This window comes from Gopherus flavomarginatus, chromosome 8, assembly GCF_025201925.1.
Source record: "Gopherus flavomarginatus isolate rGopFla2 chromosome 8, rGopFla2.mat.asm, whole genome shotgun sequence".
Classification (NCBI taxonomy): domain Eukaryota; kingdom Metazoa; phylum Chordata; order Testudines; family Testudinidae; genus Gopherus; species Gopherus flavomarginatus.
In genome coordinates this window covers 12330337-12347472 of record NC_066624.1, presented here as the reverse complement: position 1 = coordinate 12347472, position 17136 = coordinate 12330337, and the positions used below count along the sequence as shown (strand labels likewise).

Below are 17136 nucleotides of genomic sequence, written 5' to 3'. Positions count from 1 at the left end.
CTAATGCCTAAGTGGAGACGTTGCGGGCTCGATCCAGCTGCCGCGTTTTGCCTCGGGCTCCGGAGGGGCTTGGTGGCACTGGGAGCAGCTAGCCTGGGTCTGCCAGCTCCAGTTCGTTACCTTTTCCCCTAATCAATTCCCTGCCCCTCCCTCCCCAGTCCTGATCCGCTCCGGCCGCAGCTGCTGCATCCAAACCCCCTCGGGCACGTCACTTCCTTGCAAACTTTCCCGAGGAAATGTCTCTGCAAAAGTTGTTTTTCTTCAAAGAAACTCGGCTCCGGGGCTGTTTCCTCGCCCTCTGACTGGGGAGGATTTCCCGGCGGTGCCTGCTGCTTGCATGTCAAGCTTCCTGTGTTTGTCACACAGACAGACAGCTCGCAGCCATGGATGGACCCGCTGACAAGGGCTGAGCTAGATCGAGACCTTTAGCTCTGCAAAAATCAATAAATTACCTCCACTCCGCTCGTGCAGCGCCCCTCACCCCGCAGAGAGAAACGTCTGCACCAGCGGGGCTTCTCCTGCACAGCCACTGACTTCAGCGGGTGAAGTTTCCCGGGACCTCGGATCATGGCTCGGGACTACACGGCTAAGAGCTTGGACAACATCGACCTGGCTGCGCTCAGGGTAAGTGGCACCTCTGGCTTTAGCCAGGGCTGGGGCATGGGGGAGCGGAGCTCATGCAGATCTGGCCGGGCTGGAGCCATCTGAGCCTGGCTGGGGTCATCTAACCTGGGTTGAGCCAATGCACGTCTGCTTTGGCTGACCCGGTCCATCCCTAGCCAGTGTGACCTGAAGCGAGCCGTGCTTAGCTGGGCTTTTCTCGCCCAGCCGGGTCCATGCCCCTGCATTCGCAGAGCCAGGAGCCGACCCAAGGCTTGCTCGTGCCCAGACGCCTGTTGCTTCTGGTTTCAGCTTGCTGCCTTCTGCGCGGATGTTTCCTCCTCCTCCTCTCTGGATGAGAAGCCTCAAGGCTGCTTCAGTCATTGCTGGTGCTGTTGTTTTTCTGGGCAGGGTAATGGTGCGCTTCAGTGTCAGAACTGAGGTGTTAAGAAAGCGATTTTCAGCCTCTCTTGGCTGCTGCCTTCACCCACCCAATGTGTTTTCTTCCTCTATATTATTCTGGCAGATCCTTGATTTTACAGCATCTGGTTTTAAGATGGGATTGGCAAAGGATTCCCAGCCTTACAGAGTTTTAGGTTTAGTTGGGAGACAATTTTTTTCCCTGATAAGTACAAGTCACTGCTGACTATTGCAAAAGGAGCAGCTAGGTGGAGTCTGTGCGGTGCACCTTTAAGGACAAAATAGCTGATGCCTGATCTTTTAAAGGTAGGTGTCACTATTTGGGTTGCCTGCAAGCTGCTTAAAGCTATGTAAAGATGTCCTGGGCTGTGCAAACTGTGGGCCCAGTCTTCCTTGCATGGCTGACCTTTAGGGGGACTGGACTCCTTGCAGAGTAAGATAAACAGGATTTCACCCCATCTGTGTAAATATCTCTAAAATGCACACCAAGGGCCACATGTTCTGGTGGTGCAAATGGGTGAAACTCTATTGAAGTCAATGAAGCTGTGCCAAGTTCCACCCGCAGAGAATTTAGCCCCACGTACTCACATACACACCATGTAGGACTTAATGCTCCTCACCTTGCTGCTGCAATAACTGTAGTCAAGTCAACTCACAGGCTTAAAATAAACAGGATTTTAGGGGCCAGAGATGGTATTTTATTTTATTTCAATCTCATCACTGTCCCCTTCCCCAGTAACTAACTCACATTCATTTCAATTAGAATTACTTTAATCCTGCAAAGGTGTGGGGAGAAGGTGAGTGTGGCAAATAGGGCCCCTATGATGAGGAGTATGTGTCCTATTTTTGCAAAGCCAACAAAGCTGACCTGAATATGGCTGATAATAAGTACTAGCATCGTGCCTGCTCTTGCAACTTCCAGGGTTTTGATGTAAACCAGTTCTGTCTCCTTAAAAACGATCCTGATCATATTTCATGCCCACAAAGAGTTAACACGGTTGCAACTTAGGTGGCCAGCTTAGATTTTTAAAAAGATGAGTGGAAATATCATGCCAGTCCAGCCACAGCTATTCTTCTAATCCACTCTTCCAATCCAGGGAGGGGAAAAAACTAGTAAAACTGTGGTGAAGTGCTTTCAACCTCAAACAGGGAAACCAAAGCAAGATATTTTCTAAAAATGACTTAAAAAGAGGGTTTGGAAAACCCTGCACAGAAATCATATGGCAGGGGTTCCAAACACAAAGGCGGGAAGAATAAAAGGCCTGCAGTATCATAGGGATTGCAATGATGGCACAGGACCCACTGACCCGGTCATGGCCAGGAAAGCCAGAATTCAACCTGAAACGTAGCTACGCTTGTACGAGTAAGACAAAGTGATGAAGTTAAGTGGATGCGTCTTATCTTGTTAAAGAAGTAAGAATCCTATGTGAGCAGGAAGGAGAATAGCTTTGTAAAGCAGCCTGCTGATTTTCAGTGTCAAAGCCAGCAAATCTCCCACAGGGTTTTACCCCAGAGATCCTGAATACTGCAGGTCTAGACCTCAATAGGGAAACACTAAAGAGTCCCAAAGTGCCCCCTTGATCCACATGTAAGACAGTGTTCAGCTACCTCCACAGCATGGTCCCCACTCCCCAGACCCAGCAGAGGCTGCAGTCTTGGGCCCATGCAGGAGACAAGAGTGAAGGCAGGCTGAGGCCAGCAAATTTCCAGCACTATGGAAATTATGAGTGAAGGGGAAAACAAATTTGATCTGGGGTCATAGTGCCTATTTTGCAAAGCCCTCTCCCTAAGTCAGCCATGGCCAAAGCTATCGCATTGTTGTGAGGGAGGCAGCCGATTGAGGGCAGAACCAGTGTAGAGGCACATGGCCTTGGGGCAGATGACATTAGTTCCCTGTGTGTTAGCCCCACCCCCTCCAGTGGGATGGTATGAGGGGATCCTCACAGAGATGTCCTCCTCCCGGGTCCCCTCCTCCCATGGGAAGGGGTGGTCTGGCCCATACATTCCAAAAGTTTAGGGAGCATCAGGGTGGAGTTCTGCTGCTCTTTGGCTTCTAAACCAGGTTATTACCCCATGCTGCCCTGGTGATCTAACGGTGTAAATTTATGTTACCAACCTCCCAGAGTTGCTTGTTTCATAAGGGCAACCAGAGGGCTAAAATGCCTTTTGATTTTTTTGTTCCTGTAAAGAGGGACGGAGGCCCAGTAGAAAAATCAGAGCTGCAAACTCTTTTCCTTTGCCTGGCTGCAGAAGCCATGAAAAGTGTATTTCAGTTGGTATCCTGTTGTGTGCAGCATTTGGCATGCCACCCTGTAGATGGGTAATATGTTGCCCAGGTGGCATCCAGGTCAGCAGTCTTGCTGTTGCCTTTTGAACACTCTGCAGATGATAAAAGAAAGCAATAAGACCAGCATATGGTACAGGGCATTACAGTAATTAACCTCAAAGTGATGAATGTTTGGGTCAGAATTTTGGCATTGGTCAAAGGAAATGTAGCAACTTGGCAGTGGGTAGGTGGTGAAGGGTTATACGGGTTGCGGAGTTTTAAAATGTTCGCTGAGAGGAAGCACTACATCAAAGATGATTCCTACCTTTGAGATAATTAAGAAGCTGGCCCAGTGTGAGGACTTAACCGTAATGTGCCAGCTGAGGATGTAGTGTTCATGTCCAACCAGACAAGGACAGTACACAGATCCCAGCATTTGTGACACCAGCAAGGCCTGGTTTAATACTGTGCATTGATTAAAAGAAGAGAGATGGTCAAGCATATTGGCTACAGTCATTTCTTTGGAGACTTGAGACATGAAATTTGAATTGGCTACTAAAGGTGGTAGGGTTTTTTGCTATGTCTGATCTGCTGTTGGAATTCAGTTAAATGGTGGAAGCCAGTAGCTAGCTGAGTAGGTTTTTCCTAATGTGCTCAACACTTTCACAAACAGATCTGGAAAGGGTGGGGGGTAGTAGGCCAAATGGGTTGATAAAGATCGTTTTGAGGCAGATAAACCCTGCATAGGTTATATTTGCATAAACAGAGAACTTCTTTCCTCTCACCCTATTATAGACAGAGCTAATTTTACCATTAAGGTGTTGGGTGCATGAACTTACTGAGAATTAAACTTCTTTTCATCCACATTGTTGTGTGCCATTCACAACTGCTAATTTATCCCTACCATCTTCCAGAGAGAGAGCCATGGGTAGGGCAATTGCTCTAGGACTCTATATTGTGCAGGAGTTCACACAACATTTTTGGTGGCCTCAGAGTGCAGCCACCAACACTTGTTGGTGCCGCTCTGTCAATTTTTCCTAAAATACTTAATTAACTTTGGGGAAAACAAATAAATATGCACATAGACATGCCCAAATCATTGTAATTTACTTATGTAGGGTTGGTTTTTTGTTTTTTTTGGTCAGACTTAATAATAGAAATAATGTACAGTTGTCTCTATTCTTTACTGGACCTAAACAGAATAGAAACACAAATAAGGTGCTTCCATGTTGTCTTTTTTTCCTTGTATCAGAGAGGTAGCCATGTTAGTCTGAATCTGTAATGCATCCGACGAAGTGGGTATTCACCCACAAAAGCTTATGCTCCAATACGTCCATTAGCCTCTAAGGTGCCACAGGACTCTTTGCTGTCTTTTTTTCTTGTGTCTTTTGCTTTTTTGGTTGCTTGTCTTTAAAGACTTGCTAGCTATTAAGCCTGCTGTGAAAAGTGATATTAGTATACCAACAAATATGACTTTTCACAGCAGATTTACTCAGCCTAGGCAAACCTGGGGACAAATTAAGTTCTGAATGGGGAGATGGGTAGGAAGGCAGTGGAGGCCGGGGGCGATGGGGCACTGGGGGCCAGTGTTGGGGGGGGGTATGGCGGGTGAGCTCAGGGCCAGAGCCCGCCGCTGCATGGCTGGGGAACGGAGCCCAAAGCCCCGTGGCTGGAGCCTGCCACCCCAGGGCTGAAGCCCGACCTTACCGCCCCCAGAAAAGTGGGGAATTCGCTAGCCGCCTGCTCCTGCAGCTTTTTGGGTCTCCGGGGGAGGAGAGGAGCAGGTCCCAAACACTGCTGGGTACTCTGGGGGAAGAGCCACTGTTTCTCTCCCACCACCACCTCCCAGGAGGCTATGGCTGCAAGAAAAGCCCCTGCTGGCTGCATGGAAGAAACACTGCTATAGTGCACATTCCACAAAGATGCTCTAATGTGGAAGAATTCCAAGGAGGGTGTCTGAACATTTGATTGGACTGCCTAGCAACCACAGCTCAGCACTGCGGGTAGCGCTTATGCTGTCCTACTGTAAGGCCCCACGAGTCTAGAACTCAGGCCTGCAGAGCTGCCAGGCTGTTGGCATCTCCATGTTGCCAGTCAGCCGCTGCTGTAACCAATTTGCTGCTCAGCTGCCCATGACCCACTGTGGGCATGGACCATGGGAAGTCCCGCCTCAAGGGGTCTGACAGGTACCAGCTTCATGGCTCCTGATTGGCTCCCTGTCCTATATAAACCCAAGGGGTGTTCCAGGAAGTGTCCAGGCAACAGTGTGGCCTGCCTATAGCTGCCACACCCATTCTTTGCTCCTGACTTTGACCTTGGCTTAATTTGATTTTCGGCTTAGTGCTGGCTCTAACATAATTGAAAGAAAGAGCACAGCTAATTAGATCCCAGACCAATGGAAACAAAGCACCATACAAGGGCTCCGCTTCTGCAAAGTCTTTTATGTGCTTTCCTAACTTTTTGCACATGAATAGTTCCACTGATTTTGGTATGCGTAAGAAATTGCAGAATCGATACCGAAATCAAGAAAGGATAAACTCAAACTGTGCCATAGCGTCTAATGTGTAATTTCTCTGCTAATTTCAATATATTTCCTTGTACCTTTCACTCAAGCATGTGCATAAGTGAAAAGTCAGTCTGAGCTGGTTCCATCTTGTTAGTTAAACAGAACAAATCTACAGACAGTTGGAGATCTGGGAAGGACACAATTAAAAATCATCTAACTACAAAGGATAGAAGATGAGTGCGTTCAGATTTACTGTCAGGGAACACAGAGAATCCAAGCAAGATAAAAATAGACGTTCATGGCTATAAGGAGGACTTGTGCTTTTGCAACTTCCGGAGCTATTTGACTTTGGAATAACTGCGCAGTAATGCAATTGTAGAAGTCTCTACATTGTTCTCACGATGAAATCTATTGCATGCTCATCAGGACATTCTGCTGACAAAAAGCCTGGTCCGGTTTTGTTGATGTAGAAAACTCTTGTTTATTTCAGGGGGGGATTTGCCCAAGCAAAATGTGTTGGATCAGTCCCTAGGTGGACAGTTTCTGTGCCAAAAAAAAAAAATTACTCAACAAATAATCTTCAACCAGATAATCATTTTTTTTCTGTGATAAATGACGGCCTTTTCCAGCCAGCGTCACAGAAACTGGACTTCTGAGTGAATTATGTGATTCTATAGCACATCCCTCAGTGGTACCCAAAGATATCACCCAACGTGATAGATAGCTAAAACAGATGGTGAGAAACGGATTCACGGAATTAATAATATTTCATATAAACTTCTCAATGATATCCTCCAAAGAAATGCACTAGAGTGATAAATTGCTCAGTCAGCTACCAAGAATCTGGTCTCTTGAGTTCTTAATGGTTTTATATAAATCTCTCAAGTGAGTTTTAACTGAAACAACAGATTTCTTAACATGCTGAGTTGCAGGAGTAGATGTTTACTTTTCCATACTCTTCTGCAGAGTACTCTTGCTACTTGAGAAATGATACAAGATAGATCTCAACTTCATCCTTGTGGACAAGGGTGGGTTTTAATGGAGTGGATGCTAAATGACTAGGAATTGTACTAGCTTATTTCACATAGGCCCTCGATCATCTGTTACGTGGCAGTTGGTCGTAGTTAATGGCAATCAAATCTGGATTCAAACCCATGATGTTGAGACAAAAAGCTCTTTATTCCCTGCATCTTCTAGTCCACCTTTGCGAAGTGAGACAGTGTGCATTTTAGACGTAGACTTGATATTATGATTGTTTTGGTAAGGATAGGTCTAAATCAAACAAAAATGAGTTATAGGATGTTTTTGTAACTTTGGTTCATTCTTTCTGTAGACCACTAACCCAAATTTTTCATGACAGAAGAGAGACGTCCAAATGCATCCTCTGGATAGGCTCAGTGGTTAGACTTGGGAGTTCTTGGTTCTATTCCTGCCCCTGCTACTAAATTTTCATGTGACCATGGGCGTCATGTAACTTCTATATACTTCAGTTTACCCATCTGCATTTATGTATGATATTGGTGTGTTTGAACTTTCATTGGCTAAGATTTATATAGTGTTTTTAGAGGCATGGATGAAAATTGTAATAGAAGTTCATCATATTTTACTATTAATGATTATTGTATTACTATTTAGTTTTATTATTCTATTTATAATATAAATTGTTACAAGAAAGCATGTTGGACTTTTTGCATTCTGTTTGTGAACAGTAGTGCTCCCTTCGAAAAGTAAGTAACCGTTTTGCCATGAATAACAGTATTTACTGTACTTTTTACAGGATCCAGCAGGGATATTTGAACTGGTGCAAGTAGTTGGAAATGGGACATATGGACAAGTCTATAAGGTTTGATGTTGTTTTAATTTACTATGTCTTTCCTGCTATAACTGTTGCCCTATAGCAAAGAACAGGAAACATGTAAGATGCGGGAGTGGTTGTTACAATAATAGCTTGCTTTGTCTCTCTGCATAACTGTTTGTGCCCGATCCTGAATAGTGGCAGCTGTGAAATTGTTTTTTTTTTCCTCCAGTGACACTTTCACATTTTCGTGGGCAGTTTACCATGGTGGCCCTCACACTGATTTCCATCACCCTGGTCTCTCCAGCTTGTTGTCATTTTCACTCTAAAAATATTTTTCATAGATTGCAGGTACAGTGCAAATACAGTGAGAACATTTTAACATGAGAAATAACTAGTATACTGCTGGATCCGGTAGAGTGCCTTCTTTGGGGGAGAGGACACAGAAAAATATTCACACAAATAGCCGTGCGCTGTAGGGAGCTGGCATGAGTGAATTACTTAGCCATGCTCTTCAGGAGGGCTGACAAGTATCTGACTCTTCCTGTTGCTACAGTTCATTGCTGGGACACTAGGGCAGAACTACCAATCAGTTAGTTATGTCAACGGATAATTCACCAAGCACAACATGAACATGCTGTACAATGCTGGGCAAAAAATGCAATACGGAGTTTGACTTAAGATGGGAATTGGTGTCAGCTGGTCCAAAGAAGTGGATTTTGGGTCTTTCAGTCACGAGGCCTTCTTTAGGAATGATCAGAAAAGGAGAAATAGAGAAAATATATAGGGAATTTAGATCAGTGTTTCCCATCTGGAGAAGGGAAATGGAGGAGGGTGCATGGCACAAGATTAGTTCAAGGAGAGCACAGGGGCAGGTGAGAAAGCTCCTTAACCTTGGATCTCCCACAACTGCCACCAGAAACAAGCTCCCACTGCAGTGGATAATGTGATGGGCTACTCTTTGGAAGCCACTTTCATCTATCACCGCTCCTTGCTGTGTAATGCAGTTGGCCACCGGACAAGGTCACATATAGAGGATTCAGGCTCAGGCTGTATCCCACTAGTGTAGGCTTCTCTTCTCCTGCAGCACTCACTCAGCTTTGAGGGCATATGTAACCCTGCTCTGTCCATCCACCAGCGGACTTTCCCACTCTCCCAGTCTTCTGGTTAGCGGGGAACAGTGAAGGGAAGCCGCAACAGAATAACAAGCCAGAAAAGGAATTAATTTGTCTATGAATACACACACAATGAGAAATAGAAAAAACGAGGAAAAGGAAGAAGGATCGAAGGCAGGAAAAGATGGAAAAAATGGACACGGGGAGGGGATATCTATTGTATCAGGATCTGGTGATGGAGACTTGGGTTCTCCTTCAGCTCATCCATAGCAATGAGAGGGTCAGGTGTGGGGGAGGGTCTCCGCTAGGAAGAGGCTGTGAACCTCCTTCGTGGATAGCACTTACCGTTCCTCAAGATGCCCAAGATATATAATTCTCAAATGTATGTTAGTGTTTAATAAGAAACAACTGATTCCACATTTTGGTCTCCCTTTGAGATCCGTAGATACCTTATGGAAAAGCCTGGAACACTTTGTCTGTAGAGACAGTTCTGCTGAAATACTGTATTTTTTTGCCTTTCCATCCTGCATTTTTTTTATTTGACATTTTCATTTGACATAACTTTCCATCTGCTGCAGTTGTTAAATCTCACTTGTTTGTTACAATGCAGCTCAACGGCTGCGGCAAGGATTATGAAGTCAAAAGTAGAGAATTCAGAGTTCCAGTAGGCAAATCAGAAGCCAATAAACTTTTAGGGCCTGTGAAATCAGTGGGGTTGCATGGGTTTTACAGAGGACAGAATTTCCGTCTGCAAAAATGAAGATTGCTGCTGCCTGCTACATCATTTCACTTCATAATTTAAAATAAACTCATGCATGACAGAGAGAGAGAATTATTTCTATCTGGATACTCATTTAAGGATTTTTTGGGGTTGGAATTAATCAGCCGTTCTTTAATCACCCTAAAAACAGGAAGGAAAAACATAGTTCAGTTTATTTACTGCAAAAGAAAAAGTTTTGAGAGATCATATGGTTTAGCTGAATGTTAAAATCTAAGTGCAAAAGCATGTAAGAAATGTTGATAATACTAATTAAGGGTAGTGCCTGAGGCATTTGTTCATGGGAATGAAGGAGAGCCTTGTATTTGGGGGAATGTATGGTACAAGGATGAATATGATTGGGTAACACTTCCAAGAACCAGTGACCAAACAGTAAATGGGTCAGTTTAGATATCTGGGAATGGAAAATAATCACAGCAGCATAAGAATTTAAATAAGGCCAATGTTAATAGGACAATAAAACCAACTTTGTTCTAATAATTTGTTAGGGCTTTTCAGATCTGCAAGCTAGGGACAGATCCTGATGTAACTGAGATCAGAATCTGGCCCTTCAAGTGCTAAGATAGCAAAGCAATACAAGGGTTTTTTTTTTAAAGGCCTGTTTGTGAGTAAACTGAACAAGAATGCTGCTTTCAATTCAGCCTATTTTGCATCACTTAATTTTTGGCTGTCTGTGAACATTCTTACCACTAATGTTTCCTTCATATAAATATTTCTGACCACTGAATTTGGGGCCCATGGACAAAAATCTGTTTAATCAAGAAATACAAGTGGCTCTTGGCGGAAGTGTAAAGTTAAGTCATCCAGTCAAGGAACGTAAACAATATGATGTGATTTAGGTGACCAGACAGAAAGCTTCTAGCAAATTCCAAATATTAAGTAATGAGCTGAATACTCAGTTTGAGCTGTCTTCACATAATCCTGTGCTCAAATGTGTTTGTAAAAGCCATTGATTGAAATTTTTTTGAATTTTAAACAAATTTGTTAAAATGCAATCTCTTTGCAGACAACTTGCAAAGCCGGGGGTTAAATGCATAGAATAAACGGTGCGGCCACCTGTAATGGAAATAAGATTATGGTCAGGGTTATGGTATTTACATATTTTATTCTGGTGTATTATTTGTTTATTTGTAGTTAGCTGGGACTGATAGAGATGGGTTAGTGGATGCTGGCATCATTTTTTTTAGTTTGTGATCATAAATATTTTAGTCAGAAAGTAATCCCAGCTATCCAAATACTTAATTGTGTCCTGGGAGCATGTATTGATTCTTCAAAAGGCAGCATATCTTCCATACATACAAAAATAGCTAAATATACACATAAACAACCTAAAACACAACTCAGGCTCAACAAACTGTATCCAAAGGAGCTAAGCAGAGCAGTTGGATCTAGAAAATCAGAATTGTTATACTGTATTTTTTAAAAAAGCATGCAACTCTGTGAAAACAAAATTAGAGGTTCATCATTACATAGAAAAAGCCGCTTAACAGACTTTCTGAGAGGAAAAAATGATATCTAATCACTGGAATGTTGTAGACCCAGTTTCAGCTTTTTGCCAATTAAAGCTGAAGTTATAAAGCCACTATAATGCAAAGATTGTAACAGAAATACCAGTCTACATATGTAGTTGGCCCACAATAATATTAGAACTGCACAGAACAGCTCTAATGGTAGGATCTGTATACGTTAAGTGAATAAAAGCTAGAGAAGTATGTATTCACACAACATATGGGGGTGATCAGGTTTGCAGATCCCAATATTGGCAACCTCAAACATTCAAAAATCATGAGTCAGACACACAAAATCATGAGTTTGGCATAGAAATAATCAGAGTTTTATAAAATGATATATTTGGGGTTCTTTTTATTTTCCTTTTAAATTTTTTTTTAGGCTTTGGGTTTCACATTTTCATGCTTTTATCTTCAGCCATAATGGCTAGAAACATAGGTTTGGATTCGGGTTTTTTGAATGACAGCTGAGATTCTTATGAAATCACGTGACTCCATGAGCAGAGGCATTAAGAAAGAACAGATGTCACATGACTCATGATAAAATGGGGAGAGTTGGCAACAGTGATGATGGTTAGCGAGCGCAGCAAATTTAACGTCACATAAACTTTCTTTCAACTGTGCTGCCTCAGGTTTTAAACACAGAGGGAGCAATGGTCTCCAGTCCCTGCACACAGGTGTGCATGGGATTGGGGAGCTGTAAGGCGCTTCCCTTGTGCATGGGCTGACTGGCACAATGGAAAGCCCTTGTACTTAGGGAGGACAGGGGGAGTGGTGCCAGCCTCTGCGAAGCATGCAAAGAGGAGGTGAGGTTAATGGCACCTTTTCTGGACCCCTTCTGCACGAACCAACAGAGCTGGTTCCCTGTGGAGGGAATTCCATCCTGCACCCCCTTAAAGCGTGGCCAAGAGTCCCTGCATCTTTGGAAGTCATTGTCCTAGCCTGCAACGCAAAGCCGCTCAGCACTCCTCCTGGGGTTGGTTACTTTGACCCCTCAAGTAGAGAAATGTCACTGGTTAGCCTATAGCAGTGGTTCTCAAACTTATTTGATTGGCCCTTTCGTCTTTGTATCTGTAGTCATTTACGCCTCCCCCACCCCAAGTACATATACTGCCTCTCAGCTCTGATGGCAGCATGGCGCCAGCAGCAGTGCAGAGGTAAAGATGGCAATGTGAAAAGTGAACAGCAGACTTAGCACCCCATTGCCACCCTTACTTCTGCACTGCTGCTGCCACCAGGGGCTGACAGCCAGAGCCCCACCTCTAGATGAGGGATAGGGAGGGAGGAGAGCCCGAGCCTGGGTGCCAGGGCTCCGACTGTCCTCATGGGCAGTGGGTATCACCCAAGCCATGGCCTCGCCCATGCTCTGTCCTGAGGCCTGGCCTCACTTCCCCTCTCCCCCAAAGGCGGTGGGGGCTCAGCTCAGGCCAGCGGCTGGAATTCGAGGTTTGAGGCAGTCTGGGATGGCTTGGGCCAGCATGCAGCTCAGGCAGGCTGGCGCCTAGGGGCAGCTCAGGTTGACCCATGGGTCGGCTCGGTACTTGGGGTCAGACCTGTGCTCAGGGCAGGCCGGCTGGTGCTCAGGTCGGCCAGCACAGCTAGGGCAGGCCACCTGGTGGTTTGGGGCAGTTTGGCTGGCTCTCCTCTGGCCGCAGTGGTGGGCTGTTGGGACTGGCAGGGAAGAGGGGTGGAAAGGTTAGGGGTGGGGCCTCGGGCAGAAGGGATAGAGCCAGGGGCTCACCTCCCCAAAAGGGGGGGATTCACATGCCTCCCTGGTATGCATGACCTGTCTGCATGAGCCCCAGCCGCCTGGGGCTGACAGCCAGAGCTCTTTAAAAAAAGCACACAGCTCTTGCACCTCCCTTGACATATTCCCAGGCCTCTTTTGGGAGGCCTGCCCCAAAGTTTGAGAACTGCTAGTATGGGTGGGGGAGGCGTGACTCAGTCCATTGGTGATATAGTCATTCCTGATATACTGACTCATTTATTAACAAGCAAACCTGCTATTTGGGTGCACTTGGCTTGATCTCCAGGGGAGATGCTGTATAGCTTCAGCGAGGATTTGTAACAGCTGCTGATCAATACAGCTGCCCAGATGGAGCAGAGAATGCAGCCATTTGGATGAATATTACTGCCAGGGAGGAAGTGAGAATGTTGTAGGCCATCGGTGTGACACTCTGATTTCAGTTCCTTCTAAATCTACAACCACATGACCTCAGGCTTTCATCTCGCAAGTTTGAGCCTGGTACTGCTGCCTGGAAGCTTACTAAGGTTTACGTAGCTGCTCCCAGACATGGTGTAGGAGAGGCAGTATGTGGCACTCTTTCCTGTGAATCAGTGCTGAGTGATGTCCAGGACGTTGTACTGTTGTGGGTGGCATCATGCAGAAGAGTAGTAAAGCCAAGGGTCCGATCTCGTGTGGTCACTCTTCGCAAGGAACTCTTAGTGTCCTGGCCCAGGTTTTTGAAGCTATTTAGTTGTTGCTGTGTTCAGCGTTGCAATGCCCAACTGATTTAGGAGCCAAATTCTCATTTTCAGAAGGGATTTAGGTACTTAGGAGCCAAAATCCTACCTTCTGAAGATGAGAATTTGGCTCCTAAATCAGTGAGGCGTTGCAATGCTGAGTGCAGCAATGCTTAAATAACTTTAAAAATCTGGGCCTTAGTTATCTGTCTACCTGGATTACCCTGCATGGTATCACCTGCTCTTCCCTTTTTCCCCTAAACTGTTGTATTGCTGTGAGCTGCTAAACCCTAGCCATGTTACACCCCAGATGAGGGTCCATTTCAGTAGGGATTTATATGTATATCATTTGAATTGTTTGGGATGAAACATACTATTTATTTTATTTACTATGCCTTTAAGTCTTAGTGTCAGCCTCGTTGGTGGCTGAGTGTGCAACAGAGATCTATGAATAGAATCTAGGTCTTCTGACTTCCTGCCCTGAGCATTAGCCACAGTGGCACTCTTCCAGCAGGTGTGACCATGAAAAAACTGGGTAGCAGATAGGTGGGGCACGTACAATCGGTTTCAGTTTTAAAGAATCACTCGTCTGCCCAAAACCACACTTTAAAGTGTGCTCTGAAAAGTGACAGTCAATCCCACAAGCTCAGTGTGGGCTCTGAGACTCAAGCTGGGTTCTTTCTGCCTCACACGTCACCACCACGATAGATGTTGTAGGCCAGATTAGGCCATCGTGACACCCATGCAGCCTTATTGTCTTCCGTGTGACCCCTTTGATGGGGCCTTTTGACTTTGATGTTCACTTCCCTATCTTGGTCCGAAATGTTGGCTTTCTTGTGAGAAGGCATTTGTGGAGGGCTGAGGCCAGGGGCTGGGGAGTGAATCTCTTCAGGGTGATCTTGTTTTGGAATATCTGCTTGCAGGCTGGTGGTAAATTATGGAGGGGTTGCACAGGCACTGACTTTTATATTTCCCCATGGCTGCTCTACCCTGAGACCCCCTCCCTCACTCCACCTCTTCCCACCCCCGATCCACCCCCTTCCCTAAGGCCCCCGCCTGCCCGCTGCTCTCTGCCCTTCCCCAGGCACCTCCAACCAGCTGCCAAATAGCTGATCGGCAGCCGATTGGAGGCCCCGCCCAACAGCTGTGGCCAGTGGATTCCAGAGCACCCACAGAGTCGGCACCTATGAAGGGTTGTCACTGTTTTGTGTGGCATTGGTGGATAATGATTGCATAGTTAATAGATCACAAGGGTTCCTAGAGCTTAGGATGGATGTTCCTTTTTGGCTGCTTAAATCTAAATGAGTAAATGGGTTGATACTCTGGGTATGGTTTACTGTCCTGTCACAGGCATGACTGCAGGTCATGTAGACATTCCCAAGCTAGCTTTAATCTACCTAGCATGAGTATCAATAGTAGTGATGCTGTGGCAACATGGGCTTCAGAATGAGCTGTACAAACCTGCCTGGGACACTGGCCTATTACCTGGCCAGCTAGTCCTGCTGCTGCTTCACTGCTATTGAAACCCGAGATGGCTAGGTTAAAGCTAGCTTGGGTAAATCTACAAAGGCTGCCATCACTCTTCCAACTGCAGTATGGACATACCCAGAGTCAACAGTTCTGTGGATGATGGACTCCAGCTCGCTCTCCTGTGGCTTTGTCGGTTCTGCAGGACAAATGGGAGCGAAACACCAATAAAAACTTGCCTTTATCTCTATTCTGATCATGAGTGACTCTGAATACATACAAGGAGCAGATCTGCTGAGCAAGAAAGTATTGTTTTTACACAGCTGCTGTTTGGAATTGAACCACTCTTCAACGTTGGCATGAGTTATGAGCTACTATAATAGTAAAGTACAGCAGCAGGGGCTGTCATGAAAAATACATGTGACTTTTTGGCATCTCTTAAACAATTAAGTCTGTTAAGTTCTGCATAATTAATTTTATTAAATAGCTGAATAAAATAATTGAGGCCTATTATCCAGAAAGAACCACACAGATACTGTACATAGTATATTTGTCGGGGAAGAATTGGAATTGCATGCAAAGCATCACATGGCCTTGCTAAATTGTGAAGTGTGAAAGCCTGAGGACTATGCTGAAAGCCTTAATTGATAGTTGTGCCTTAGGCATGTATTTGAAGGCTAAATTTAAGAAATGTTACTATTATGTTCACTGAAAGACAAAAATTGAACATGCTCGGGCCCAAGGACTGGGCTGAAATCTTTCAACCACCTGCCTCTGAGGGCTGGATGGGCTAGGCTGCCTTCCTTGGAGGAATGTTAATCCTTTATCCCAGAGCTTGTCATAATCACAGTTCTTTTTAAAACATCAGATAGGCACGGTGTATTTTAATACCATAGTTCCTTATTTTTGGTCATTTATGTTTTCCAGGCCAATTATAGTCACCAGGGCTCTGGGGTTTAGGCAAGGCAAATAGGGGCTTCTAGATAAGGGTAAAATATAACTTCAGATCCCAGCAGCGGTTGGTTGCAATATTGTTCTGTATGTTGCCTTTCTTTGTAAAGGCTTGAGTTTTTTAAGAGTTCTGTTGGCCTTGTTTGTTATCTTGTCACTTACTAGCTTTTTATATTATAGTCCATTGGCTAGGGTGTACAGTATGTGTACCACTGTCCTCTATTGGATGCAGTCAGACTTGATCAAGTGTGTGTCATCAGCCCTTTAGTGCTAGCAGCTAATGGAGATTATCCTTTAGTTCCAGTGGTAGAGGTGTGTGCTTTGGGAACCAGAGGATCTGAGTTCCATCTGTGCTATTGCCATGAAGTTTGAAAAGCTACAGTGAGCAGCTGAAGGAAAACCATGAAGTCCTAATGTGGGTGGCCACGGGTTTGTTGTGGTATCGTTGTATATATGCTAGAGAATCACAATTCTGTGTGAGAAGATTGTAGTATGGCACTCCAGATTTAAAACAACAGACACATGATTTTAATAAAATATGTACGCCACACATACTGCTAGGCGTTTCACCCTCTCTGCTGTTTACTCTCTAGGCAGGTTCACATACACGTACCCTCCAAACACAATCTTCATGAGTAGGGTGAGCAAGTGTGAAAAATCAAGACAGAGGGTGTGTATGGTGGAGGGGGTAATAGAAACCTATATAACAAAAAGCCCCAAATATCAGGACTGTCCCTATAAAATTGGGACATCTGGTCACCCTATTCATGAGGCTTCTCCCACATTTGGTGCTTTCATTTTCTTCCTATTTAGAAAAGAAAAAAGATATTATATAGCTGCTGCTTCATTGTACTTTGAGAGAGTGTCACAGGCAATGGCAGGCTATGTGCTACTGTGTGGTTCACATGTTCCTGGAGCAGTTAGAATCCAGAGAAACTTGTTACTCTTACTTTTATCTGCAGATCATGCCACAGTGGAAAGTGTCTTGATTACTAATTGCCAAGTTCTACTGTATCTTTCTCATTTAGGGCAAGATTTCTCAAAGGCCCCTCCCTCCCTTTGGGGAGAGCAGTTTGCACCTGCAGTTCTATTGCAGACACAAACCAGAGCACTTGCCAGGAGAAGTTATTTAGAGGCACAAGTAGTCTGATTTGTACTCTGAAGCTTCCCTTAGTGACTGAACCCCAGTATTGCTAAGTCTCATGATTTTATTACAAGTATTGTTTTATTCACTCTTGTTTCTTAAAGCTCCTGGAGTCTTGTAAGT

The 17136-nt window shown here is 44.8% G+C and overlaps 1 protein-coding gene across 1 annotated transcript in view; it reads left to right on the top strand.

The window, feature by feature from the left end:
• Positions 1-214: 214 nt before the first annotated feature.
• NRK (Nik related kinase) overlaps positions 215-17136 on the top strand; it is a 130410-nt gene continuing 113488 nt past the window's right edge. Inside the window, exons 1-2 of the mRNA XM_050964468.1 lie at positions 215-624; positions 7570-7635. Of these exons, the coding sequence (XP_050820425.1) occupies positions 568-624; positions 7570-7635 (123 nt within the window). The 5' untranslated portion in view covers positions 215-567. The remainder of the gene's footprint in view (positions 625-7569; positions 7636-17136) is intronic.